The sequence below is a fragment of the Lepidochelys kempii genome, chromosome 6 (genome assembly GCF_965140265.1).
Source record: "Lepidochelys kempii isolate rLepKem1 chromosome 6, rLepKem1.hap2, whole genome shotgun sequence".
NCBI classification, from domain to species: Eukaryota; Metazoa; Chordata; order Testudines; family Cheloniidae; genus Lepidochelys; species Lepidochelys kempii.
Genome location: NC_133261.1, coordinates 61,632,791 through 61,659,338, shown reverse-complemented (window position 1 = coordinate 61,659,338; position 26,548 = coordinate 61,632,791). Strand labels below are relative to the sequence as shown.

The window sequence follows — 26,548 nt, the reverse complement described above, 5'->3', positions numbered from 1 at the left end:
CTAGTGCTCAACATACACTCTCCCCTCACTCTTCCTGCAATTCATGCTTTTATCAAGATCTCAGTAGCTCTACATCCCCACTATTGGATTAACCCTCTATATTCCCTTGTGTCCCAAAAAACCAAACATGCTCCCGCTTACAGTTTAACCCTTTCCTGCTAAAAGTCGGATTTTTTTAAAGTCTGTAAAAATCCTATTTTTTTATACTATGCTCATAAGCCATGGTATCCGAGCACCTTGCTGTTGCTGCAAATCACTTTGGTATAGTAATATCCCACTTTCTACCCTAGGTTTAGAGACACCAGATTGTGTCTTCAATGCTTCCAAACTTGATTTTCTACCTTGAGTAATTTACTTGGTACCACTTGAGAGAACAGAATTCCAAAATGATCATAAAAACATGCAATCCTGAGATGGGGACTATGAGCAGGGCCTCATGTACTCTGTGACTCTGGAATCTGCTATGGAATCCATTCTTGTCACAGAATTGTGCTCCAGAATCTGAGCTTTCCATTTTTTTTAAAATTGTGTTTCTAGCACTTGTAGGTAGTAAAAAAAACAAACCCAAAAAATCCTTGAAAACATGACTGAGTGTAACCACAGCACTGCCATCTGTCCCATTCTGCAGATAGTCTGAAACAACCCCATTCATATGAGCAGAGCAGTTAAAGGCCCTGAAAAGATGATCATTTAAAGATCAACAGTTCACTATTTTATTCTATTTAAAGTCTTAAAGGAAAGATCCTCTCATGGATTGGTTAAAAGATAGTAAACAAAAGGTAGGAATAAACAGTCAGTTCTCAGAATGGAGAGAGGTCAATAGTGGTGTCCCTCAGAGGTCTGTACTGGGACGAGTGCTATGGATCTGGAAAAATTGATAAGCAGTGAGGTGGCAAAATTTGGAGACGATACAAAACTATTCAAGATAGTTAAGTCCAAAGCAGACTGTGAAGAGCTACAAAGGGATCTCACAAAACTGGGTGACTGAGGAACAAAATGGCAGATGAAATTCAATGTTGATAAATGCAAAGTAATGCACATTGGAAAACATAATTCCCACACTACATATAAAATGATGGGGTCTAAATTAGCTGCTACCACTTGAGAGAGAGATCTTGGAGTCATTGTGGATAGTTCTCTGAAAACATCCACTTCATGTGCAGCAGCAGTCAAAAAAAGCTAACAATGTTGAGAATCATTAAGAAAGGGATTAATAATAAGACTGAAAATATCATAGTGCCTCTCTATAAATCCATGGTATGCCCACACCTTGAATACTGCATGCAGATGTGGTCAGCCCATCTCAAAGAGATAGACTGGAATTGGAAAAGGTTCAGAAAAAGGCAACAAAAATTATTACGGGTATGGAACAGCTTCCGTAAGAGGAAAGATGAATAAGATTGATATTTTTCAGCTTGGACAAGAGATGACTAAAGGGGGATATGATAGAAGTCTATAAAATCATGACAGGTGTGGAGAAAGTAAATAAGAAGCGTTATTTACTTCTTCTCATAACACAAGAACTAGGGGTCACCAAATGAAATTAATAGGCAGCAGGTTTTAAACAAACAAAAGGAAGTATTTCTTCACACAACACACAATCAACATGTGGAACTCTTTGTCAGAAGATGTTCTGAAGTCCAAGACTATAACAAGGTCCAAAAAAGAACTAGATAAGTTCATGGAGGATAGTTCCATCAATGGCTATTAGACAGGATGGGCAGGGATGGAGTCCCTAGCCTCTGTTTGCTAGAAGCTGGGAATGGGCAACAGGGAATAGATCACTTGATGATTACCTGTGCTGTTCATTCCCTCTGGGGTACCTGGCACTGGCCACTGTCGGAAGACAGGATACTGGGCTAGATGGACCTTTGGTCTGACCCAGTATGGCTGTTCTTATGCTGCACCAGTCACCATGGTATCAGAACACATAGCTATTTAACTGTTAATCATTTTAGCAGAAATATCAAGGTAACGTGTTTATCCCACTATTCCAAACTACCTCCTCTGTTCCTCTAAGTGTCAAAGGCCCCAACTACCTTCTTGCTCTGCTTCTACTTTACCCCTGAAAACTTATAATATTCAGTTACACGTCAAGAGAAAAATCTGCAAGATATTAAAAACTGTATGTGTTGGGGCAGGGTAAAGAAATTGAATATTGAAATAAACAACACGGCAGGAAACTGCATTGATTACCTGTTTCAATATAGAAAATAAATTATCTAAATACCTCAATTTTTAAAATTTAAATGAAGCTGCCTCATAATTTCCAGTCTGCTACACCAGAGCACTAAAGAATCCAAGGCCCTTTCTACAGAATGTAGGCCCATATTACTGCAGAGTATATAGGGCACTGGAAGGTTAACAGGTCCTGTGACTCCCAGAATGACCTGTGGCAGAGCTGGTGAGAGATTGACAGCTAAGCTGCCATCTTGGGGAAGTTTCAAATTGCTCTCTCCCCTCCCCACTTCCATTCCTCTCCACAAACACTAAGGTAGAATCATTAAAACCAGTTTAGAGGAGGCAATGGTACATACTGGCAAAAGACATAAGGCCCCCAAAACCTTCGCTGCTGTTGTTGGAGATGGTGGAATTTGGAGAGCTGCCCCGTGAGTCTGACTCCGCATCAGAGTCATTGGCCAGCTTTAAACTGTTAGGACGTAGTAGCTTCTGTGACCTGGAAAAAAAAAAAAAAAAGTTCAGCTGTTATTCACACCCCAGTACAGACTCCAGCTGCCATTAAATCCAACAGCAGAGATCTCCCACACTCAGACAGCCTCTAGGACCCATTCCACAGCAGTATGACCAAACTGGGGTTAAATACAGGAAACATGAGGCACAAGTATATCCATGTTTATGTTTCTATTACGTGCCAGGAGGGCACATCATAATGTCTCTGTGCTCATAAGAACCCTGAGCTTTTTAGCTTTTTTTTTTTCCCCCCTAAATAAGATCACCCATCACTATGGTATCTGAGCGCAATGCCTCTTGATTCAGTGAGGCAAGTGTTCATATCCCAATCATCACTGGAGATTTGCAAGTTCCTGCAACCAATATCTAAGGATGACATCCTAGAACACTTTCAGGAAAATGTCAATAATTGTGTCAGTCCCCCAGATTTAAACATAAGTCTGCAGTTAGCGTCTGTGCCCAGCCAGGAGGGGCCGCAGCTGCTCATCACCAACTGGCGAGACTATCAGGACATGTCTGGGATGTAGGAGATTCCTGAGGAAAAGAATGCTAAACACCGAAGTACTGGAACTAACAAATTTAACCTCACCACGCCTTTACTGAAGAGCAAGTAATGTGGGAACCTTACCGATTCCCAGTCAGATCCTGGTTGAATCGTGGGGTGTAGCTCTCTTCCTCTTCATCCTCTTCCTCAGTAGGAAACCCATACTGTGGTTCAAAGTATGGATTATCATACTCTCGTTTCTTCACCATTCCCTCCACGGAGCTCATGCTGCCAGCTGGGCTTTCACTCTCACGACGTTCCAGATTCATCTTGGGGAAGTTTGGTTGCAGCGGCAAAGAGGGAAGGTGATTTGAAAACTCAGCAATCATCTTCTCCTCCATCTCCGCTGAATCTGCTGACTCCTGTGGACCAACCAATTCATCACTTTATCAATGCACACTCCCATAGAACTATAGGATAGAGCAGGGGTGGCCAACCTGTGGCTCCGGAGCCACATGTGTCTCTCTTCAGAAGTTAAGATGTGTCTCCTTGTATAGGCACTGACTCCAGGGCTGGAGCTACAGGCGCCAACTTTCCAATGTGCTGGGGGATGCTCACTGCTCAACCCCTGGCTCTGCCACAGGCCCTGCCCCCACTCCACCCCTTTGGCCCCCTCCCCTGAGCCTGCCATGCCTTCGCTTCTCCCCCCTTGACCCCAGAGCCTCCTGCACGCCACGAAACAGCTGATCAGGAGGTGCTGATCAGCGGGGCTGCCAGGGGGCAGGAGGCGCTGGGAGCAGGGTGGGGGAGCTGATGGGGGGCTGCTGACATATTACTGTGGCTCTTTGGCAATGTACATTGATAAATTCTGGCTCCTTCTCAGGCTGGCCGCCCCTGGGATAGAGGAGAAAAACCTTCTCAGGCCAGGCATTCTGAGGGAGTCTGCATGCCATTCCCACTACCAAATCCTCTAACCTGGGCTTTAAGATCTGCAGTAATGGTGCCTTGATTGCCTTTCTGGAGCTTTATTCCGCTGCCCAACAAATCTTATCATTAAATATTCCCTCTGTTTTAGGCTAATTGCTCTGTATCCCACTATCGCACGGTAACGGGGATAACTTCCTGCTCTTGTTTTCTCCACTCCCCTGGCAAGTTTGCTCTTTTTCATTTTCATCAGACTATGCAAAAGCAGCTCCTCCCTCAGTCTCTCCCAGGACCTTTGTCATCATTATATTTTCTCTCCATGGGCAGAGTTGTACCTGCTATTCAGGGGTGGCTGCTCCAGGTCTACAGAAAGCAGCGAAGTTGCCTCCTTAGTTTTATATTCTATTTGCCCAGAGATCCAACTGATTATTAAAGTTTCCTATCGCCCCTTGATGTCTGAGACTCACTGTTTTCCAGAGATCCTCCCAGTTTGTGTCCATGCTCCCCATCCTTGAGAGCATCGTTTATACTACCTCATCTCTGAACCTGTAGCCATCACCATCCCAGCATCTCCAGCTCACTGCTAAGCCTGCTTCTGTTCTGTGTGTTTGCCACTTCTCCCACTTAGTGTTCCCCACAAAATCTGATCATATTTAAATTTACAAAGTCTTCTAGACCCCTGTGGTATCCCCACTCACTACAGCCTTAAATGCCAACCCCCGTTGAGGGATTTTTATTTAGCTGGTATTTGTCCAGCAAATACAAGAATATGAGTTACCGATATGGATGAAATTACCATTAAATTACTACCACTTACAAGTATAAAATAGTATGAACCTTATCATGGGAGTAGTTCATTCAAAATATGCGTATATATTGTGATTCTATATTGGGTGTCTGACTGAAACACATATACCTTCTTCACTGTCTACCCTCTACCTACTGGCTCCATAATTTTGCCATACCAGTTCTCCCATTCCCCGAACCAACCCCACACAGTGCCAGAGGGGTGAGGGAACTTACTCTCTCAGCTTTAAGGCTTGGTGCCTCATTCCTGACCACGGGCTGATAGGGATAGGAAATACAGGACTTGTACTGAAAGGAAACATTTCTGGAGAACATAATTCTGCAAGCAAACTCAGCTTTGTCTATGAAAAGGGTGAGAAATTCATCTACCCAAGTCCATTTAGCAGGAGTCACCCTCATCCCAATCCCATTTGCCTAGACTCCCAGTCCTAGCACCCTGTGCCTGAGCTTGTGTGTGCAATAGTCCTAGTACACACATGATTCACCCCATGGATGACAGTGCTGGGGCTGCTACTGGCTGTAGTGCTGGAACTCGAGCGAGGCTGGTTGTTGTCCTGGGAGCTTTCACTGTCCAGAGCCTGCACATCCAGATCCCCTGAATATTCCTGGAAGTCATCAAACTCCACCTCACTGGCATCACCCAGGGCTGCATGTGTCAGAGGATCAACATCTGCAAACACAACACCAGGCATTAGAGACTCCTCACTACTCCAGCCTCTTGCCTAACGCACAGTAACAACTTCCCATCTCATTAATGAACAAAAACTGCTCAGTGTTTTATTGTCCAACATGGGAAATGAGTTGGGGTTTCAATAACAGTTTCTTAAGGAAGGAAAAACTACTATCCCAACAGAAACTCTTGTTGGCAGCCTCATCAGAAGCCATAGACAATTCTCTCTTCGCTCTCTACTAAAAATGGTTCTTTCTGGTCAGGGCTGATGAGCACTGATTGGGTACTGTGAGGTAGGGGGAAGCTTGCACTACTGGTGCACATGCTGCACATCTTCTGTGGATAGAGCACTTTAGTTTCCTGGGTTGTTAAACTAGCTCCTGTCACCAATACTACGTTCAGTTCATTCCTCTCTCCTAAAGATCTTTTGGAGAGTGATGCTTACAGAAAGGAGAAAGTTTCTTCCTCTGACTGTCCCAGGCTGCAGCAGAATAGGCTGAGAGTCTCTCTTCTACATAAGAGCAGACCATAATCTACCTGCCTCTCACTCTGAATGAAAGATTTAGAAGAGGCAACTTTCTCAAAGTGCAGGTGAATGGGGATGGAAGGTCCATACAGGCCCAATGAAAGTGCAGCTTAGGAGGTTAATTACTCACTTGGGGTATCGCCATTAATGTTACATTTCATCATCTCGCTGACAAAGTCACCAAGGGAGGAGTAGGAAGAACTTGAGTCGTCATAATCCATGCTGTCGCTACCACTAGGATGAGAGAGAGAGATGAGAGGCAGCCAAACAGCAACACAGGAACTGGATGCTCCAAGGTATGGATCATCAGCACTGCTTTATGGCCTTTCCAAGGCTCATGCTGCACTGATCCCTCTGAAAGGGTCATAGCAGCTTTGCTGGCCACAAGCCGGAGGTGGAGGCAAATTTTTAAGAGAGCACACTGAGACACTTTGCACCTCAGAGTAGCACCCTGGAACCCTCATATTCACCACTGTCATATAAAGTATGCCTTGTGAGGTATCGTTTTAAAATTCTTGATCTGTTGAACATTAATATCCTGTTGGATTGTATGTGCTATCATTATATGTGAAGTTATGAAGCACTGCTATATGTGTTACTGAAATATACAGTGAGGTTGGGAGATGCCCACAGCCAACCTTTCAATTGCTACAAAGGAGCTGCCAGATGTGCTGACGGCCCTTTAAAGGGAATCTACTCTCTCAATGGCCATCCCAGAGACTTCTCAGAAAGAGCACGTATGCAATGGAGACTGCTTGACAAATGGGGACTGCCTGATCTCCATGTCACAGCAAAGAACTTTCCAGCAAGCTGGAAGAAAAGATAAAAGAAGGGAAGTATCATCATCATTTGGCCTCTCTCCTCCCATGCTCCCAACTCAACATCTGGAAGAACATCTGGAAGACAAAAACTGAACTGGGGAAGGGTGGTCTGAGCCTGTGTAATGAGGAACTGTAACCTGCTTGTGCCATCTGTCATGGTAAGATACTGCTTGATTCAAATCCTGCATAATTTGTAGAATTTAGATTGCAAATTTATTTTTATTTCTTAAGTAACCAACTTTGATCTCTAAGCTTGCTATGTATAATCACTTAAAAATCCCTATCTTTCTGTAGTTAATAAATCTGTTTTATATTTTTCCTAAAACAGTGTGTTTTGGTTGAAGTGCTTGGGACATCTCAACTCAATTTACAAAGGCTAGTGTGTGTCCATTCCACATTGAGAGAGTGGCAAACTACTTAATGAACTTGCACTGCCTAACGGGCCTTGATCAGTGAAGACAGTACAGTTTTGGGGTGTAGAGATGGAGGGAATTGGCTGGAGCCTCTCTATTGATGGTTCATGAGTGGCTAGGAGATCACTCAGTGTAACTCAATTGTGTGTGTCCCTGCCTGTGGATTCTGTGTAAGTGCAGTATGTATCAGAGGTTCGTAGCTTGACATCAGCATCACGGTGTGAGAGACAACCAAGGTTGGTGGGTTTGGGGTCTCAGCAGTCCCACAGTCCAGGATGCACCCCTGGGACCCTTTCACAAGCACATTTAAAAATTCTGGGGTAGGTGAAGAGAAGATGTGAAGAGCAACTCACTGGCCCTCATCAAAGTGCAGTGAACTGAGCACTTGTAGCCATGGAGAAGTGTTTGAGCTTTCAGGAGAGAGGAGGGGAAAGCATAAGGGAATCAGAAAGCACAAAGCCCTTCCTTGCTTGGCTAATAACAGACTACTCCCGTTAATGTGCTTGGTGCTGCACAGAATGTAGAGAACAGACAAGGTCCTGCTCTGAAGAGTTTGCAAGCTGAAAGACAAACAAAAAACAACAGAGCAGAGACACAGCTTTGGGGGCTGGGATAGAATCACCACTCAGAAGGGCTGCAGCTATTTATGTTTTACTAAATTCATGAATAGTTCTTCCTAAGCGGTAGATTAGCATTGAGAGGCTTCATGTAGCTTTGTGTTTTGAGGAGGGATTTGAAAGAAAGGAGGGATACTTGTTGCAATAAGGGAGGAAGGACAATCCATGAGCAAAGGGCAGCATGGAAGAAAGCAAAGAGAGGAGCATGGCAAAAGGGAGTTTAGAAATCCAAGTGGACCAAAGGGAGTAGGACGAATCAGAGGCAAAGGCAGAGTGATGTTAAAAAAAAAAAAGCTTGAAGATGAAGAGTTTATGAAAGCCAAAGAAGGGAATCGGAGGCAGCTGTGACACAGTCAGAGCAGTGAAGAAAAATTACTTTAGCAGCAGTGCGTTTTATAGACTGAAGAAACAAGGTGGGAATCTTTGAGGTCAGAGAAACAGGTTGCAATGGCAAAGCAAGAGATGACCAGAACATTTACAATGACCTTTAGTTAGTAACTGAATAGTGTCATGTTCCCCACCAACCTGTCATCAGTAGGTTCAGAATCTGTTTCCTTCTCTGTGGGGACACTCAATGCCTCAGCCAGCTGCGAATTGCTATCATAGACACGGTAGTGGATTGGTTGAAGCTGGTGAGCATACCATTTTGGTTTGTCACCAATCAGGGCTGGGTCGAACATGTCTGCAAAGAAAAAAAAACAGGAAAAAGGAGAGTTAAATGAACTTCGTTATTTGTATTATGGCAACACAGAGAGGCCCTGATTAAATGAGGCCTCATTGTGCTAGGCACTATAAAACCACATAGGAACAGAGAGTCCCTGTCCTGAGGAGCTTACAGAGACAAGACACAAATAGGTGTCAGACAAGACACAAATAGGTGAAACAAACAACAGAGGGAGGATAACAATGACAATAATTCAACAGAAACCCACAACCAATTGGGACAAGGAGGTTTCAGTTCAAGACTCATTTCAAGGACCCTTACTGGAAAAGAAGGTCCCTTCCACAGCAAGAATAGGCTCCATTGCTGGAACGGTGTGTTGACTAGCCAACTTCTTTCCCAGCAGTGTCTTCATATTAGAAGCTTCTGAATTAGAGAGGGTGAGGGGAAAGGCAGGACCAGGACTTACTGTTGTGGATCCTTTGAAAAGCATAGTTAGTTGGGTTGAGAGACCACTCTCCGAAGTATTCCACTGCTTGTGTCCTAGACAGCTTGTCTGCGAAAGCTGTCTGCTTTGGCCTAGATGCAAGAAAAGAATTGGCCTGAAAGGCCACCACAGGCCGGGGGAAGAGGCGAAGGGTGCGGGTGTGCATCTGGAAACCCTGCAAAACGTTTGGTGAGTTGAAGAATCTCACCATAGCAACCCTAAGAAGAAAATAGATGGTAATATGTCAGATGCAGACATGGAACCTCAAAAGGCGAGGGGGGACACACAGGGCCTTTAAATGTTACACAACAGGCAACATTTCCACCCAGGAGTGTTTCCCAAAGGGAAGGGTGATACAAGATAGGAATGGGAAGTGTGACTCTCACTGGGAAAAGGGGTTTTCTCGAGAAACTGCTTTGGTTTAACTTTCCTTTCCCTCACAGCAGGTGCTTTGTAAACCCAACTCACACAAGGCTTGTCAGCCCAACCAACTGCTTCTGGCAAAGAAGCCCCTTCATGATTGATCATCCCTTATACCAGCCAGTAGAGTTGCTAATAAGAAGACAGGTTTCTGGGGATTACGTTTCTTACAGTGAATATGACCGGTGGAAAGCCCGTCCGTTCTCCTTTCACTACAAACTGTTGTTTTCTCTCCTTTAGCCAGTTCCTTACCCACCTTACAATTCTTGAACTAATCCCCACCTCTCCAATCACTAGTAATTTCCCATGTGGCACCATGTCAAATGCTTTACTGAAGTCCAGATGGGTTAGATCTACTTCATCTCTCTTATCTAAAAAATCAGTTATCTAAACAAAAGAAAGATATCAGATTAGTCTGACATGATCTACCTTTGGTAAACCCATGCTGCAATTGATCCTACTTTCACGCCTTTAATTATTCTTTCCATCCAAATTTGTTCTAAAGCTTTGCATATTATTGAGGTCAGATTAATGGGTCTGAAGTTGCCTTGATCACTTTATTTCATTTTCTTAAATATAGATAGGACGTTTGCTATTCTACTGCCATATTGTTCCACCCCCATCTCATAGATCTATTAAAAATCCTTGCTACCAGACGAGTAATTTCATGTTCTTTCAATGTTCTGGGAGTGAGACTATCCAGTCCCCTCATCTTGAGCCCTTTGAGTTTTGCTTCCCCTTTGGACATGGTAATTTCCATTTCTATACATTCATTCTCATTAGCTATCTTGCCTTTGCTGCCATGTTCTGCTTCATCATCAGTGAGCTCCTGACACAAACTTCATGGTAACCACTGCCTTAACATGTTTATTTGAAGATAATTTTTTTATAGCTAACATTCAGTGTTTATCTGAAGGACAGAGATACAGACTGGCTTACAACATGGCACCCTCAGCAAGCCCTGCACTTCCTTCTCAAGTGTGAACCCTATGGAGGTTCGGTATGTAGGTGCCTGGTCAGCCTCACCTGGTGGCCACATCCACAGAGTCCACATCATTGCCATAGATCAGGGGGTTGAATTCCGTGGAAGGGGTGGACTGTAGGCCATTCTGAGGTCTTCCCATGAGCAGTGGGATCTCCTGTCCCTCATGGAACTTCTCTAGGTTAAGAATGGGCTGGGTATTCAGACTCATGCTGGCCAAGGCCTGAGAAGCAACAGGTCACATGTACAGTCAGCAAGAAACCATTATTCAGGCAAGAATATAAAGAGTAGAGCTGACTTGACCCCTAAGCAATCACAGCCCTTGTGCCAGGTTCTAGTGCACTCTCAGGAATATGTCTGCACCATTCTCTGCCCCCCACTCAGCCAAGAAAGAAATCCCTGTGTTGGGTTCCTGACCCTGCATTTGCTGGATTGCCCCATCAACCTCCTCACTGATGACAGTCCTGGGAACAGCACACAGTGTCAGATTTCTGAATGGTTGATAAAAGTAAAAACAGATGCTTCCAATCGTCCAAAACCTGCCAGGTTCAGGGCATGCAGCATTCTGGATCCAGCAGCTTGCTGGAGATTTATTCCTATCTCCAGTAGTCAGAAATACACTCCTTGGACCCAATCAGTATCTTGGCTGTTAGCCATAATCCCAGGACATAAACCTGCAATTCTCAGTTTCTCACCTGGGTGAACTCTGTGCCTTTCTATAGAAATAGCATTATCCCAAGCCCTGATAGCATCATCTTGAAAGTGCACTTGAAGTAGTAAAGGTCTAACTTCCTAGTCTTACAACCAGATTGGTCCCAAATCTCCCCCATTTCTCCTCCTGTTCCTTGAGTCTCCTCCTCTAGCCTCCCTTTCAAAAGTCAATAAGTAAAGCACAAAAGAAGAATAAAAATCATGGAAAGTTGAGGGGAAAAAGAGTAAAATAAAGAACCTTGTTGTCAGGCGTGAGCAGCTGTTGCTGAGTGATTGCAGTCATGCTAGCCAGACACTGGAGGCAAGATGGAAGATCACATGACAACATCAGTGGCCAATCAGAGCCAAGACGAACACATTACCACAGACAGATGGAGAAAAAAAAAAAACTATTACTACCAAATATCACAGATGAGAAAGGAAATAAAAGGGACCACAAATCAGTGCAATTCCTGAAAGAAGCCAGCATGCGCCATCATCCCTCATCTGCTCCCCACTAGACCCTCCTTCTTCCCAGAAAGTGATAACATTCCAGTCCCATGGTTGTGAACAGAGATTTTTCCAATGAGACTTAAAAATCCAAGGTCCTTGTTGCTCTGTATGGATATTACTGACCAGATGGCATTCTATGTAAGGGTTAGGTGTTAACCTAAGTGTCACTGGCCAAAGTTTCTCCTTTCCACATTGCTGTGCGCCAGCAGGTAGTCAGCCTTCTCCCTCCTCCGGCAGTGGTAAGGTATTTTCTGAGCTTAGTTGATTGCTTTGGAATCCTTGGACAGAAGTTGCCAAAGGAATATCATTTTTTGTTCTACTAATGTTCAACCTCTCCCCAGTGTTTGGGAGTTTTGCTGAACAGCCCTTAAACAGTAGGGAAAACAGGTTTTGGGGTAGCAAGTGTAGTTTCCACTGCAGGATCATTTTCTGGTGAAAGCAACAGGGCATCTGGGATCCTACAAAAGGTTATACAAATTGCTCTATAGAGGCAGAAATAGCAGCCCTCACCAACACACTTTACCTTTAGGTAGTGCATGCAGTGTACAAAAGGAGAAATATAGAAATAAAGAGATAAAATCTGCTTGACAGGATCAGCCAACCCTGTCCCAAGCTGATTAATGGCTTAACGGGACCTGAGAGGAGGCATTGGGACCTCATTTATGGAAAGAGGGAAAAGATTATTTGAGAGAGAGAGAGAGGGAGAGAGGGGTCAAGTCCAGGGAGAGGCCTGGAGCATTTACGTGGGTGAAAACAAGATGTGGGATACTAACTAGACCCCCAACTGCAGCAAGAGATAGAAACTGGCTGCAAAACCCTAAAGCATATCTCAAAGGGTCCCTCAGCTGGCCAAGTATACTCACTGAAGCTGTAAAGTTCCCAGGGATTTCTCTTTTGCCCCACCCACTCACTACTCCAGGGGTCAACAACCTTTCAGAACTGGCGTGCCAAGTCTTCATTTATTCACTCTAATTTAAGGTTTCGCGTGCCAGTAATAATAATCCATGCGATCCATGCTGAGCTGCGCCCCCTCTTGGCCCTGTCTGCACCGCTCACTGCCCCAGGCTGGGGCCAGAGGTGCCACAGCTGGGGGCAACTGCAGAGCCCCGGGCCGGCGGCTGGGACGCCAGGTCGGCAGCAGAGCCCCCTGGACCAGTGACCATGACCGACAGTGGACTGAGCGGGGCCCATGGCCAGTACCCCAGGCCAGCAGCAGAGCCCTCCGGACCGGGACCTGGGGCTGGCAGCGGGTTGAGCGGGGCCCGGCGGCCAGTACCCCAGGCCGGCAGCGGAGCCCCTGGGACCAGTGGCCAGGACCCGGGGCCAGCAGCAGGCTGAGCGGGGCCGGCGGCCGGAACCCTGGCTGGCAGCGGAGCCGCCGGGACCAGTGGCCAGGACCTGGGCAGTGAGAGTGCCACTGAAAATCAACCTGCATGCTGCCTTTGGCACGCTTGCCATAGGTTGCCTACCCCTGCACTACTCTAAAGGAGAGAAGAAGTGAGCTGTTTCTGAAAACTCTGTCTATGGCTACTGCGAAGAAAAACCAGCAGGGCACAATTTTGGAGCCCAGGTCAACTGACTCCGGCTTGGGTTGCAAGGCTAAAAACAACAGTCTAGATTGAGGTCAGCAACCGTTCAAAAGTGGTGTCCCAAGTCTTCGTTTATTCACTTTAATTTAAGGTTTCGCGTGCCAGTAATACATTTTAATGTTTTTAGAGGGTCTCTTTCTATAAGTCTTTAATATATAACTAAACTATTGTCGTATGTAAAGTAAACAAGGTTTTCAAAACGTTTAAGAAGCTTCTTTTAAAATTAAATTAAAATGCTGACCTTACGCCGCTGGCCTGGTCAGCCCGCTGCCAGCCTGCTCAGCCCGCTGCCAGCCTGGGGTTCCAGCTGCCGGCCCCACTCAGGCCACTGCTGGTCTGGGAACCCGGCCCTGCCCACAGAGAGGGGGTACCTACCTTCTCCCTGGTTCTAGCCCATTCTCTTCCTCTCTCTCTACACTGAGCTGAGGGTGGGAGGTGCACTGAGCACAAGGCTGGGGGTGAAGGAGCAGGCTGGGGGTTTGGGTGCAGAGTCTGGCCAGGAGCTAGAATGAGGGAGGGGGCTCAGGGTTGGGGCAAGAGGTTTGGGTGTGGAGTGCTTACCTGGGCAGCTCCCATGTGGTGCAAGGGGTGCAGGTGGGAATGTGGGAGGGTGCAGGAGCTCCTGTTTGGTGCTCAGGGTGGGGGTGGGAATGTGGGGGGTGCAAGAGTCAGGGCATAGGGTGGGGGGGCTGGGTATGTTTGGGGGGTACTGGAGTCAGAGCTGGGGTCGTGGGGGGGTGTAGGGGTCAGGGCAGAGGGCTGGGTGTGTGGAGGGGGCAGGGCTCAGGGCAAGGGGCTGGGGAGGGGGGGATGTAAGGGTCAGGGCAGAGGTCTGGGGGCTGTGGGCTGGGGTCATGGGGGTGCTCCCAGCCCCCTGCCCAGAGAGGCTCACAGCAGGGGGCTGCAGGGGATATGCCCTGATTCCACTCGCCTTCCCCAAGGCCCTGTCCCCACCTCTTCTCCGCCTCCTCCCTGGAGCAGCGAGCATGCTGCTTCTCCCCCTCCCGTGCAAGGGCCATCAGCGCATCAGCGGCAGGGAGAGGAGGAGGGGCAGGAACGCAGCATGCTGGGGGAAGAGGCGGGGGAGGGGGGAGCTTGCCTGCCCTGCAGCAGCAGCCGGCAGGACCAAGCTTCTTCATCCTGCCTGGGGAGCAGAGAAGAGCGGGCCGGGGCGAGCAGGATTTTTAATGGCACGCTGCTGCTTGCCGGGGTCCGGGCCTGGGTTCGGCAGTGGGCTGAGTGTGGCCAGCGGCTGGGACCTGGCAGGCAGCAGCATACCATTAAAAATCGGCTCACGTGCAGTCTTTGGCACGCATGCCATAGGTTGCCAACCCCTGGTGTAGATACTCTCATTCACGCTTGAGCCCAGAGTCTAAAACCCAGAGAGGTATGAGGATCTTGGATCCCAGGCTCCAGCCCAAGTGGGAACACCTACATTGCTATTTTTAGCCTGGCAGCACAAGCCCCTTGAGGTCAAGTCAACTGACTAGGGTTCTGAGACTCAGTGCTGAAGGTTTTACTTTGCCGTGTACACACCCCCTTAAGCAATTGTTATTACATCAGAACATTAGAATGGACCACACAGGGTCAGACCAATGGTCCATTTAGCCCAGTATCCTGTCTTCCAATAGCGGCCAGTGCCAGTTGCTTCAAAGGGAAAGAACAGAGCAGGGCAAGCATCAAGCAAACCATCCCATCCTCCAGTCCCAGCATCTGATAGTCAGAGACGAGGGACACCCAGAGCACAGGGTTACATCCCTTACTATCCTGGCTAATAGCCATTGATGGACCTATCCTCCATGAACTTACCTAATTCTTTTTTTCCATCTAGTTTTAGTTTTGACCTTCACAAGACCCCCTGGCAACAAGCTCAACAGGTTGACAACTTCATTCTGTGAAGAAGTACTGCCTTTTCTTTGTTTTAATCCTTCTGCCTATTAATTTCACTGGCTGACACCCTGGTTTTTGTGTGAGGTAAATAACACTTCCTTATTCACTTTCTCGACACCATTCATGATTTTATAGACCTCTATCATATTCCCCCCCGTCCCCCGCTGCCCTCCCTACCTCCCCCCATCATCATCTCTTTTACAAGCTGAACAGTCCCAGTCTTTTTAATCTCTCTTCATATGGAAGCTGTTCCATACCCTTCATCATTTTTGTTGCCCTTCTCGGAACCTTTTCCATTTCTAATATAACTTTGAGATAGGGTGACCAGAACTGCACACAGAATCCCAAGTGTGGGGATACCATTTACATAGTGACATTATGATATTTTCTGTCTTATATATCCATTCCTTTCCTAATGCTTCCTAACATTGTTAGCTTTTTTGACTGCCGCTACACACTGAATAGATATTTTCAGAGAACTATCCACAATAACTCCAATATCTCTGTCTCGAGTGGTAACTGTTAATTTAGAGCCCATCATTTTGTACGTATAGTTGGAATATTTTCCAATGTGCATTTATCAATACTGAATTTCATCAACCATTTTGTTGCCCAGTCATCCAGTGTTGCGAGATCCCTTTTTAACTCTGCACAGCCTGCCTTGGACTTAACTATCTTGAGTAGTTTTTTATCATCTGCAGACTTTGCCACCTCATCCTTTACCTGTTTTTCCAGATCGTTTATGAATACAATGAACAGCGTTGGCCCCAGTACACATCGCTGGGGGACACTATTTACATCCCCATTCTGAAAATTGACCATTTATTCCTACCATTTGTTTGTCTTTTAATCAGTTACTGATCCGTGAGAGGACCTTCCCTCTTATCCCATGACTGCTTACTTTGCTTAAGAGCCTTTGGTAAGGGACCTTGTCAAAGGCTTTCTGAATGTCCCAGTACACTATATCCACCGGAAAAATCTTTGTCCACATCTGTTGACCCCCTCAAAGAATTGTAACAGATTGCTGAGGAAGGATTTTCCTTTACAAAAGGCCTATTGACTCTTTCCCAACAAATCGTGTTCATCTGTCTCTCTAATAATTCTGTTCTGTACTTCAATCAATTTGCCCAGTACTGAAGTTAGGCTTACTGTTCTGTAAGTGCCAGGGTAATCTCTGGAGCCTATTTTAAAAAATGGTGTCACATTAGTTATCCTCCAGTCATCTGGTACAGAATCTGATTTTAGTGATAGGTTACATACCACAGTTAGTAGCTCCACAATTTCACCTTTGAGTTCCTTCAGAACTCTTGGGTGAATACCATCTGGTCCTGGTAACATACTACTGTTTAATTTATCAATTTGTTCCCAAACCACCTGTAATGACACCTCAGTCTGGGACAGTTCCTCAGACACATCACCTAAAAAGAATTGCTCAAGTGTAGGAATCTCCCTCAGATCCTCTGCAGTGAAAACCGATGCAAAGAATTCTTTTAGCTTCTCTGCAATGGGCTTGTCTTCCTTGTGTGCTCCTTTAGCACCTCAACCGCCCAGTGATCCCATTGATTGTTTAGCAGGCCTTCCTGCTTTTGATGTACTTAAAAAATGTTTTTGCTGTTAGTTCCTGAATCTTTTGCTCTTCAAATTCATTTTTGTCCTATTTATACTTTTACACTTGACTTGCCAGAATTTATTCTCCTTTCTATTTTCCTCAGTAGGACTTGACTTCCAATTTTTAAAGGATGCCTTTTTGTCTCTGCTTCTTTTTCGCAGTTGTTTAGCCATGGTGGCATTTTTTCGTTCTCTATTTTTTAATTTAGGGAATACAATTAATTTGAGCCTCTATTATGGTGTTTTCAAAAAGATTCCATGTAGCTTGCAGGCATTTCACTCTTGTGACTGTTCAATTTCCATTTAACTATCTTCCTCAGTTTTGTGCAGCTCCCATTTCTGAAGTTAAATGCTACTGTGGTGGGGCTTCATTTGTATTCTCCCCCCACCCAAAAGATGTTAAATTTAATTATATCATGATCACTATTACCAAGCGGTTCAACTATATTCACAGAACAAGATCCTGTGCTCCACTTAGGACTAAATCAAGAATTGCCTCTCCCTATTCAAGGTCCAAGACTAACTGCTCTATAAGCAGTGTTTTATTCAGGTGCTCTAACCTGGGGGGAGCAGGGGAGGAGCCTACCAGACACCCTCTGGAAGGGCACGCCAAAGGAATAAGCATCTTAAACAGGTAAAATGAGAAATTTCAAGCCCCACACTTCCCTAAGCAAAGCGGCGGCCGGGGGGGGAGATAGCAAACGGAAAAACAACTGAAGAAGATGAACTGAAGACCCCTAGGGAGATTTACAGGGAGCTCTGCAAACAAGAGAATAGCCTCAGACTTTGGTCATTCTGGAAGGAGCACTGTTTGGGAAGAAACCATATGGCCTATGGGTCTCAAGGAAGTATGTCTTTGCAGCTTTATTACTCAGCTGCCCATGCTGACAGAGTCCACCACCACACTCAGAGCAGGAGGTCTCCCCAGGCCAGGTGGTTAGCTGACTGAGAGGCAGCTGCCTGAACAAGAGGGATCTTCTCTACCCAAAGTCAGTCTCAGGTGTCTGGCACCACAGTATCCAAGTGCCAAATGGCCCTTACAGAATGTGCTATACTAGACCCAGTGATCCGCACAGCTGCCCTCTTACACAGATCAGCACCTGTTGAGTTGAGGCAGTCTAGCTAGTCTGATGTCCACTCCTCACCAGACCCGTGGAGTGGCCACTTACCTGTTTCAGGTGTTTTTTAAGCTCTAATGCCTCTGGCTCTGGCAGGACTGGCAAAGATTCTGCGTTCGTGGGAACAATCACCTGGAATTAAACAGCAAAACAATTTTCGATAGTAGCCACCCCCAGAGTGGAGTCCTGTGCTTTATGAGACCTGATAGAGAACAAAGGCTGCAGAAGACTTAGATGGGATCAGTACTTTGATTTTCACGCCCTTGGGGTTAGGGAGGAGTTACTTTATGCTTCATAAAAGAAAATTCAAACTTTTCTAAACACAGATTCCCAGTTTATTAGAGTATGTTACATGTGTTTCCCTTTAAGCAGCATTGATGATACCACAATGTAGAGTTGCTTATATGGTCCTCTGAATTACCACACCAAATTCTGCAGGAAGACACTTACCAGATCTAATTTCCTCTCTCCTCCAAAAGCTGTAAAAAAAATAGGGTCCTGACTGCCAAGTAGACAATGTGGTTTTATAACTCCTTTGAGGATTTATTCTCCCTCTGTAGTTTCTCACAGGGCAGGCAGGCAGGCAGACTACTTTAAATTTGCCCTAACTCCTACATTATTTCTATTATAATGATTTAAGAAAAAAAATAAATTCCTTTCAAGAGTCATTTTCAGCTGAAATAGTAGGAGGGGAGTGGGAAAAGGGACCTCAAGACAGCGCCTAGAAAACCATGCAGTAAAAGCACTGGGGTAGCAGAAAGCGATGTGACTGCAGTCATGTGTGCACTTGGGCATGTGCACTGCATTTCTCAAAGCCACCATGGGCATTGGGGTTTCCACTAAACTGTCCCCTCTCATCAAAACCAAAGGCTCCTGAGTACAGATCACTTACCTTATTGGTGTCCAGGTCAACAAGCCACACATCATCAGGCATTTTAAAGTCTAGTTTGTAAAGGAAGAAGCTGGCTGGGACCCCAATGATGTAGGGTGTGGGGGCCAACAGTAACTAGAGGAAAAAGGAAAGAATAAGGGAAAGATCTGTATTGGTAATGCTCACACCTTCCTTCCTAAATACAATCTAACTGGATTGTCTACAATCCAGTTACAGGAGAGGGGACAACACAAAAGTACCAGCCAGTTATCACAGCTGGCATCCATTCCACAGCTCTCATACACAGTCCAACGGAGGGACACAAAGAGGACAAAACTCAAAGGTCCTGAAGAAGAAATGCAATTTTCCCAGCAACCATCCAGAATGGACACGCTTTCCTTTGGTGAAGTAACCAGCCTCTTGGGAAGGGAAAATTCTTTAGAAGAAACCCAACAGCTTGCTGCTCTACTCATGGGCCCAGTGGTGAAAAAGTTCACAGAAGAGCCCAAGCCAGACAGGGAACAAGTCACAGACACAGACAGACAGATGCAGAGTCTGAATGTATTTTGTATTGATCGAAGGTGCTGATTCCACTGCTCTGGGAATAAAGCCATTTTAAAAAAAACTGATTCAATTTCAAGCTGATGGTGTTGCTAAAGCAGCACAGGCAATGAAGAAAAAGTATTTTAAAATCTACACTGAAAAACTATGAAGCGATACAGGAAGTTGTTCCTGACATCAGGAGCTGCAGAGAAGACGGCTCTCACACCTACACTGACCAGACTGCGTGAAGGGATCAAAATAATATCAGATTGCTATTGACTTGTAGTAGATTGAGACCAATCACTTGGAGATGGGGCCTTTTATTCCCTAAAATACCCAGTCACCCCACACTGGACAGAGTTCTTACAGCAGAAGAATGCAGGATAGAACTGAAGTTGCAGCTAATGAGATAATGTAACATACCTGTTCCGCAGAAGCCATGCAGGTGGGGAGCAGTGGGATCACTGGGAACATGTACTCCAGTGGATAGATCATAGCCACAAATGCCATCACGGACATGGAGAGAGCATTATAGTCTCGGGATTGCAGCACCACCTATGGCCAAGACAACTCATGTTAGCACCATATCCATCATTCATCCAGCCCAGGGATTCCCACAAAAGGAGCTCCAAAATAAACCTCTCCCTCTCCTGATGCTTCCACAGGGCTATGTGAGACTTTGCTCTGCCTCCATGTGACTTGGCTGTTATTAGATGGGATGATCGTGCATCAGCAAAAGTCTTTCCACAAACAAACCTCTGAACACTCTGCACAGAAAGCAAGACCCTCCCAGATTGGAACTTCAGGTGGGGCTTCCCACATGCAAACTATTCCTAGAACCGCAGAGGGACATCAGTCCTACCCACCAACATTGTTAGATTTCTAATTGTCTTTGTACTGGTTAGAAGCCATAGACCGACCGACCAACAAACATCTTCTCCCTCTCACCTTGTGCTCCAGAAGGATGCATGACAGCACCTGCAAACAAGCATCCACTCCCAAAAGTTCCAAGGGCAGATGCAAGGGGAAATCCACCAACGTGAAGCGGGATGGGTCAGGAAGAGCAAATGTCAAGGCTGGTTGCAAATCATGTGGTAAGACTTCCACATCCACTCGCTTCTGGCCTGCAACAGGTACAGGTGAGCGGAGCAGGCGATAAATCCAGGCCTCTATCTCACGCAGGTCATGTAGCAATGCACTGGATTTCTCTTCCACTAGGAGAGCACCTGTGAAAATCCGCCACATGGTATCCCTGTATGGGGAGAATGATGAGGTTAACACAGTCCCATAGAGACATTCTGCAGCTGTTCCAATCAGAATTTTGCCAGGCTCCTCCATGGAAGGCCAGAATCCCCAAAGACTACCAGGCAGCAGAAAACAGCGTAACACAGTTCTCACCGTCCAGCCAGGGAAGAGGAAGGGATAGTAGGTGTTTAAATTACTCTGTTAAAGCAAAGCATTAAGAACATAAATCTTACTGTGGTGAGAACAGTCACGGCTATACCACCTGGGGCTAGGGTCTCATCAGATCTTAATAGCTAAACAGGGTCGAGATCTCCCAAGAAACCCCAGAACAGGATTCAGTGGGTGGCACTCCCCATGAGACTGCAATGAACCAATGTCCCAGCACAGTGTTATAAAACTCTGTGCTGCTAGAGGCAACGAAACCAGAGCCCAAACAGTTAAAAATCCCAATGCATTTTTCAGAAGAATTTGGGGATCCTGGCATCTGTCCCAAATTCCAATTCAGGTAATTACACTGAGTTTCACTAAATTTCTCCAGTTTTCACTTGATATAATATTCTTTTTTTCCCACTTCCTGTCCTAAACCGTTGAGCAATGTTGCTGTGACCTGTAAAACAGCTAAAGTATCCCATTTCATTGACAGGACTACAGATTCCTCTAGCTAGTCTGTGAAGTTCCTTAGCATTTTAGGGAAATGGATGGCCAGTAAAGAGAATAATCTCATCCTCAAGCCCTTCTGCAATATTCTAATCTGGCAAAGTGATTAAACATCATTTCCCACTTGGAGAGCTGAAGGTCTCTCCCCTTTAGCTAGTGTACACAGAGCCCACTGAAGTGAAACAGCCCCATGTTAGAGGCAGGGCCAGGTAACTATTCTAGCATACATGTTTATTCTTTCGGGATTTAGTCCCACAGGAAGTTGGCTCCCGAGGACCTACCTAGAAAGCCAGATAAGGAAGAGATGGGAGATCAAAATACAGACGGAATTTTGAATTTAAGAGAACTCTGGTGGGTAGAGTACCACAGCTTTGGTTTTAGGAACATTTTTTTTTTTAAACTCTACTCTCCAGCCATTCCCAGTATACAGGACATCAGACTGCTCCCTTAGCACACTCACTCTCCCAGAGCGTGGGGCAAGCAGCTTTCTCTCATGCAGCCTTCACCTCAAAACCCTCTTTTCGTGCTCTCTAGGGTCTCCAAGTCCTATGACAATGAAAGCCTGCAACTTAAACTTCCCTGATGCTGCACACACAGCTTTACAGCCCATGCCCCTAGCCATTACCTACATTCATAGATTCTAATGTCAGAAGGGACCATTGTGATCATCTAGCCTGACTTCCTGTACAGCACAGGCCATAGAACTTCCTCAAAATAATTCCTAGAGCAGAGCTTTTAAAAAAAACACCCAGTCTTAACTTAAATGTTGTCAGTGATGAAGAATCCACCACAACCGTTGGTAAATTGTTCCACTGGTTAATTAATCTCACTGTTAAAAATTTGCACCTTATTTCCAGTCTGAATTGGTCTAGCTTCAACTTCCAACCACTGGATCGTGTTTTACCTTCTCTGCTAGACTGAAGAGCCAATTATTAAATATTTGTTCCCCATACACTCCCTTTACTTCCTGGTCATCCCCCCAACCCCCACTTTCCCCTATCTGCTGCTCAGCTTCTCTTAACTCCTGAATGGCCATTTTCTACCACCATGGAACCTTCCAGCTTGCACACTCCATCTGGCCAGCACCAGAAATTATTTCTCTCTCTAAAGTGCAGTTATAATCAGAGAAGTAACTGAAATGGATATGAAATTCCAGCTTTATTCTGTCTCAGTGTCTATCAAAGCTCATTTTACAACTCAGCTAAAGCCAGGGAGCCACAAATTTTCATCTGAAAATCCAACTAGTTTTGTTCTGCCTCTGATGTTGGCACCAAAAAAGATTCTGACACCGGAATTTCGCTGGCAAATCCACTGACGATGCATGGGGCAGAATAAAATCCATCTTGCTCTCTTATGGTAGTATGGCACCTGAGGAGATTTAAGGTGTAACATTATTACTAGCAGATCATTGCCCTAACAGCATGGATATCTTCTCCTATCCCCACCCACCAAGTCAGGCCTGGGACCACTAGCAAGGTATTTATACAATCAGAAATTAGAGATAAGACTATAACCCAGCATATGTATCTGACATCAGGGCAGGATTGTTTCCTGTTGTATATGTTCTACCTTTTGCAGTAAACACAATAATCCAGGTGCAGTCACACTATGGCTGTAGAAAGAGGTACTATGCCTTCCCTGCTCCATGGTGAAATATTCCTTTGTGTATGCATCCCATATAACTGGGATTTTCAGCTACCATTTCACATTTTAAGATCATGTTTCATTTATCACAACAAACCACCAGTTGGTCTCACTTAGCTACTCCTCCTGCTCAGGTTTCTTCCTTCCCATTTAGCATTTATTTCAGATTATTTCTCCTCAAATGCATTAGCTACATTTTTCCCCGAGTTGAAATTCTTTGCATTATTTACTTATGATTCTAATTTCTGTCTCTGTACCTCCATGGTCAAAATTATATCAGTCATGTTGTGCATCACCATGGCACTCAGATGCCACAGATATGACAATGGTATCAATGTCTAGATTTAGAAAGGATAGATCAAATTTAGATAGAGTTATTAGCAGGGTACTGCCTCTGTTTCATGTAGGTGCACTACTGTTTAAAATAAAATCCAGTTATTGAATTAGACAACTATGAATTTTTACAAAAATTATCACAGATCCCTCCCTCTTGCAAAGCTGAATTAGAACAGAAACATCTCAGCACAGACGAACAGTAACCACCTCCACTACTCCTGCAAAAACACATATACAGATAATTTAGAGCAGAGGCTGAAGCAGAGAACTGCAGCCCTTGGAGAGTAAGAGAAAGGGCCTCTTTCCCCTACCCCACATACCTTTGCACCCCTCGAGGGATCCCCAGCTTCTTGCCCAGCAGCCTCTCACTGCAGCAGTCCACTAGCCTCTTCAGGATGTATAAACACTCACGGAAACTGGAGAAGAAGGGGTAATGACTAATGATGCACAGGGACGTCAGGGTGCTGTTCCGGGAGTGATGGCTGCCTCTGGCCACACGCTTACTGCGAGGTGACCGGTTGACATCTGGAGTGGATTCTGTGCTTGGTGTCTTCAGTGAAGAGCCACTCTCTGAACTCTCATTGCCCACCTCCTCTTGGGCAATGGAAGAATCCCCAGCTTTGGGGGGTTTTTGTCCATCCCGAACTCGATGCCCACCAGTGCCTTCTGCTTTCTCCTTGGGCACTCGCTTCTGGAAGGAGCGGTAGAAGTTGACACAGATCCCATAGCGAATGACACCCGAATCTTTGTCTGTGAGTGTGAAGACAAAGGAGGTGTCATCTCGCAGACTCATGCGTTTTTGCCGTACACTCAAGCATCCCTCCGGCTGACAGAAGAACACCACATCGGGAGGCAAAGGGAAATCTGCATGGTCTTCCAGAGGGTAACGTCGCAGCAGCTCAGGGGTCTGGGCCACACTATCACTGCTTGGCTGCCTATAAAGAACACAATCACACAATTACCCAGCTGGGCAATTCCAACATAAACCTTGGCCACCCCACATGCAACCTGTCTAGTCCATATGGAATGAGCTTCAACCTCTGCCTCCTCCAATACCTAAAGGGAGCACAGCTTCTCAGTCAGTAGACATACAAGGAGGCCCAGGACAACCGGGGAAGGAAGGCATAGGGGACCAGAATCATAGGATGGGAAAGGAATGGTCTATAATGTCAACACTGAGGTACAAGGGGGAGCAGACATCCCCAAGTGTGACAAAGAGGAAGAGATCCATAGGTGTGTCACTGCGGAAGTGCATCTTCTTGAGAAGGGAAGTTTCCCTGATTTTGATTTATAAAATGCAACCAACTACATATATCTCTGGGTGACACTTAGCCAGAGAAGACACAGATTTTTTTCTCCTCCGGAGTTGGCCCTGCGAGCATAAACTCAGCCAGCTTGGTCCAAATGCAGGGTTTTTATTACCTGAGAAATAGATGGAAAATTCAACAAGAAAAACTGGAATCAATTCCCAACCAGTGGCAATGGAAATTTACCAAACTGTAGGTCTGTAGAACAGGACAATGCACCTTCACCACAGCCATAGCGAATTGCTTCAAACGGACTCTAAACTAAGTGAGACTCCCCATCACTGACACGCTAACTTCTCTCCCATGTATTCCACCTGCCACAGATCACCTACAAATCACTGTGACCTATGAGGATGACATACTGTGAGAGAAAGTTTAGGAGCCTCAAATTATCATAATATCCTACCAGGGCATGCAAAGTGGGCCCTAGCTGCAGAGGAGAACTCAGACAGAGATTGGCCCATGGGGGGAGAAAACCACACTCTTGAGAGCATGACTAAGAAACTGCTGAAGCAGAAACATAATAAAATCATGCATAATGGAACTCTTTGAATTGATATATAATGTACAAACTTTAATAAAACTGCATTAGAAGTGTACTAGACCCACAAACTGAAGAGTCTATAGAAAGCAAAGAGGGAATAACATTTCAAATTCTCCTAGCAATAAAGGGAAACAGTGAGAAAGAAAACACTGCTAGTTTTCTTTTAAAGATAAAAAGTACATTATAAGCACTTTGTTCATGTACAAGGCCAACCAAACAAATGATCCTAGCATACACAGAAAAAAGAACTTTTGTTCCCTTATTAGATAAAGCACAGTACAGTATTTTTGCTTTTGATAATCTTAAAGGACACAGGTGAAATCCTGGCTCCACTAAAGCCAATGGCAAAATTCCCATCGACTTCAATGGAGTCAGGATTTCATCCTGTAAATTTAAAAAGTTTTAGTAAACAGAGATGTATTTTTCTGTGTTTAAAATTTTAAAGTGGAATTTACACTTTATAGCCTTCAAATTGCAAAAACTGGTTAACGTACAAATGTTTACTAGAGTAATTCCCACACTGTTGTCCCATGGACCACTGGTGGCCCACAGAAAGATCTCTGGTCAGAAAGTGCTGTTTCTTCCTTGTTTCCAGTTAATAAAGTGTATTAAAAGAAACTAACATATATTAAATGTTTTCTCCTCCTCTCTCAACAAACAGTCAGACACCTATATCTGGGGAGGACTGATATTTCTTACACAGAAGTCAAGAAATAAAATTAAGTACAGTTGACAAATTACTCTGGTCACAGACTTCTTTCTAAAATAAGTCCAGCTAGCCTTGTAAGCCAATAAAAATAAATCTAACAAATAAGCTATTTCCCTGTTTAGTCAACATAAACTTTTTGTTTTGTCAAGCCCCTCTCATGAAAAGGAAAGATGGTGGGGCATGCTATAACATGTTTAAGTCATTTGCATTTGGAAATGGAAGTTTAATCCACTTAGGAACACATCAATGAATGAAATATTGTAAAAGGACGCAGGAAATAGCATCAGCAACAAATGCCACTTGTGTATCTGACAAATACTGTAAGAATCAATTCTGTATTTGATAAGCACTCAGTATTAATTGACTATTGAATGAGTATGTTAACCCTTGTATTTATTGGTAGTTAATAAAAAACATTTTAAAAGTCATTCTTAATTTTCATATAAGGATAGAAGGAGCAGTCCAAGAACTTACATAAATGAGTATTAGTGAAAGGACTAACACTAGAATGGCAACACCAGCTGATTTTTTTTTTTTTATGGATAATTAACTTCCGGGGTTTCAGGCTAATAAAACTCTTTCTCAAGGGAAAGTCAGAGATCTACCCTATATTAATAATTTTCTCATAGGATACATTTCAAAATTGCACCTTCTATGCATTCTAGTATTCTCTATATATTCTGAACAGTATTTACTTTGCACTTGATGAGAGAACAGCTAGGGGGTGCCAGGTCTACTGTTCCCTCCCACTGCTGGCAAAACCATAGCTGGGAGGCTATTA

General features: G+C 44.9%; 1 protein-coding gene across 31 annotated transcripts in view; it reads right to left on the bottom strand.

Moving 5' to 3' along the window:
- Window positions 1-26,548, bottom strand: part of MADD (MAP kinase activating death domain) — a 123,697-nt gene that overhangs the window by 71,921 nt on the left and 25,228 nt on the right. For 18 of the 31 annotated variants that reach the window (XM_073348306.1, XM_073348277.1, XM_073348284.1 and 15 more), the window contains exons 3-15: window positions 23,528-24,142; window positions 20,274-20,577; window positions 19,749-19,880; window positions 18,804-18,917; window positions 17,963-18,043; window positions 11,453-11,509; window positions 10,548-10,726; window positions 9,084-9,319; window positions 8,479-8,635; window positions 6,233-6,336; window positions 5,383-5,576; window positions 3,320-3,597; window positions 2,538-2,677 (exon numbers count right to left, since the gene is read on the bottom strand). In XM_073348306.1, coding sequence (XP_073204407.1) covers window positions 2,538-2,677; window positions 3,320-3,597; window positions 5,383-5,576; window positions 6,233-6,336; window positions 8,479-8,635; window positions 9,084-9,319; window positions 10,548-10,726; window positions 11,453-11,509; window positions 17,963-18,043; window positions 18,804-18,917; window positions 19,749-19,880; window positions 20,274-20,577; window positions 23,528-24,142 — 2,591 coding nt within the window. The remainder of the gene's footprint in view (window positions 1-2,537; window positions 2,678-3,319; window positions 3,598-5,382; window positions 5,577-6,232; window positions 6,337-8,478; window positions 8,636-9,083; window positions 9,320-10,547; window positions 10,727-11,452; window positions 11,510-17,962; window positions 18,044-18,803; window positions 18,918-19,748; window positions 19,881-20,273; window positions 20,578-23,527; window positions 24,143-26,548) is intronic. The other 13 variants (XM_073348282.1, XM_073348286.1, XM_073348289.1 and 10 more) reach the window with 2 other exon arrangements.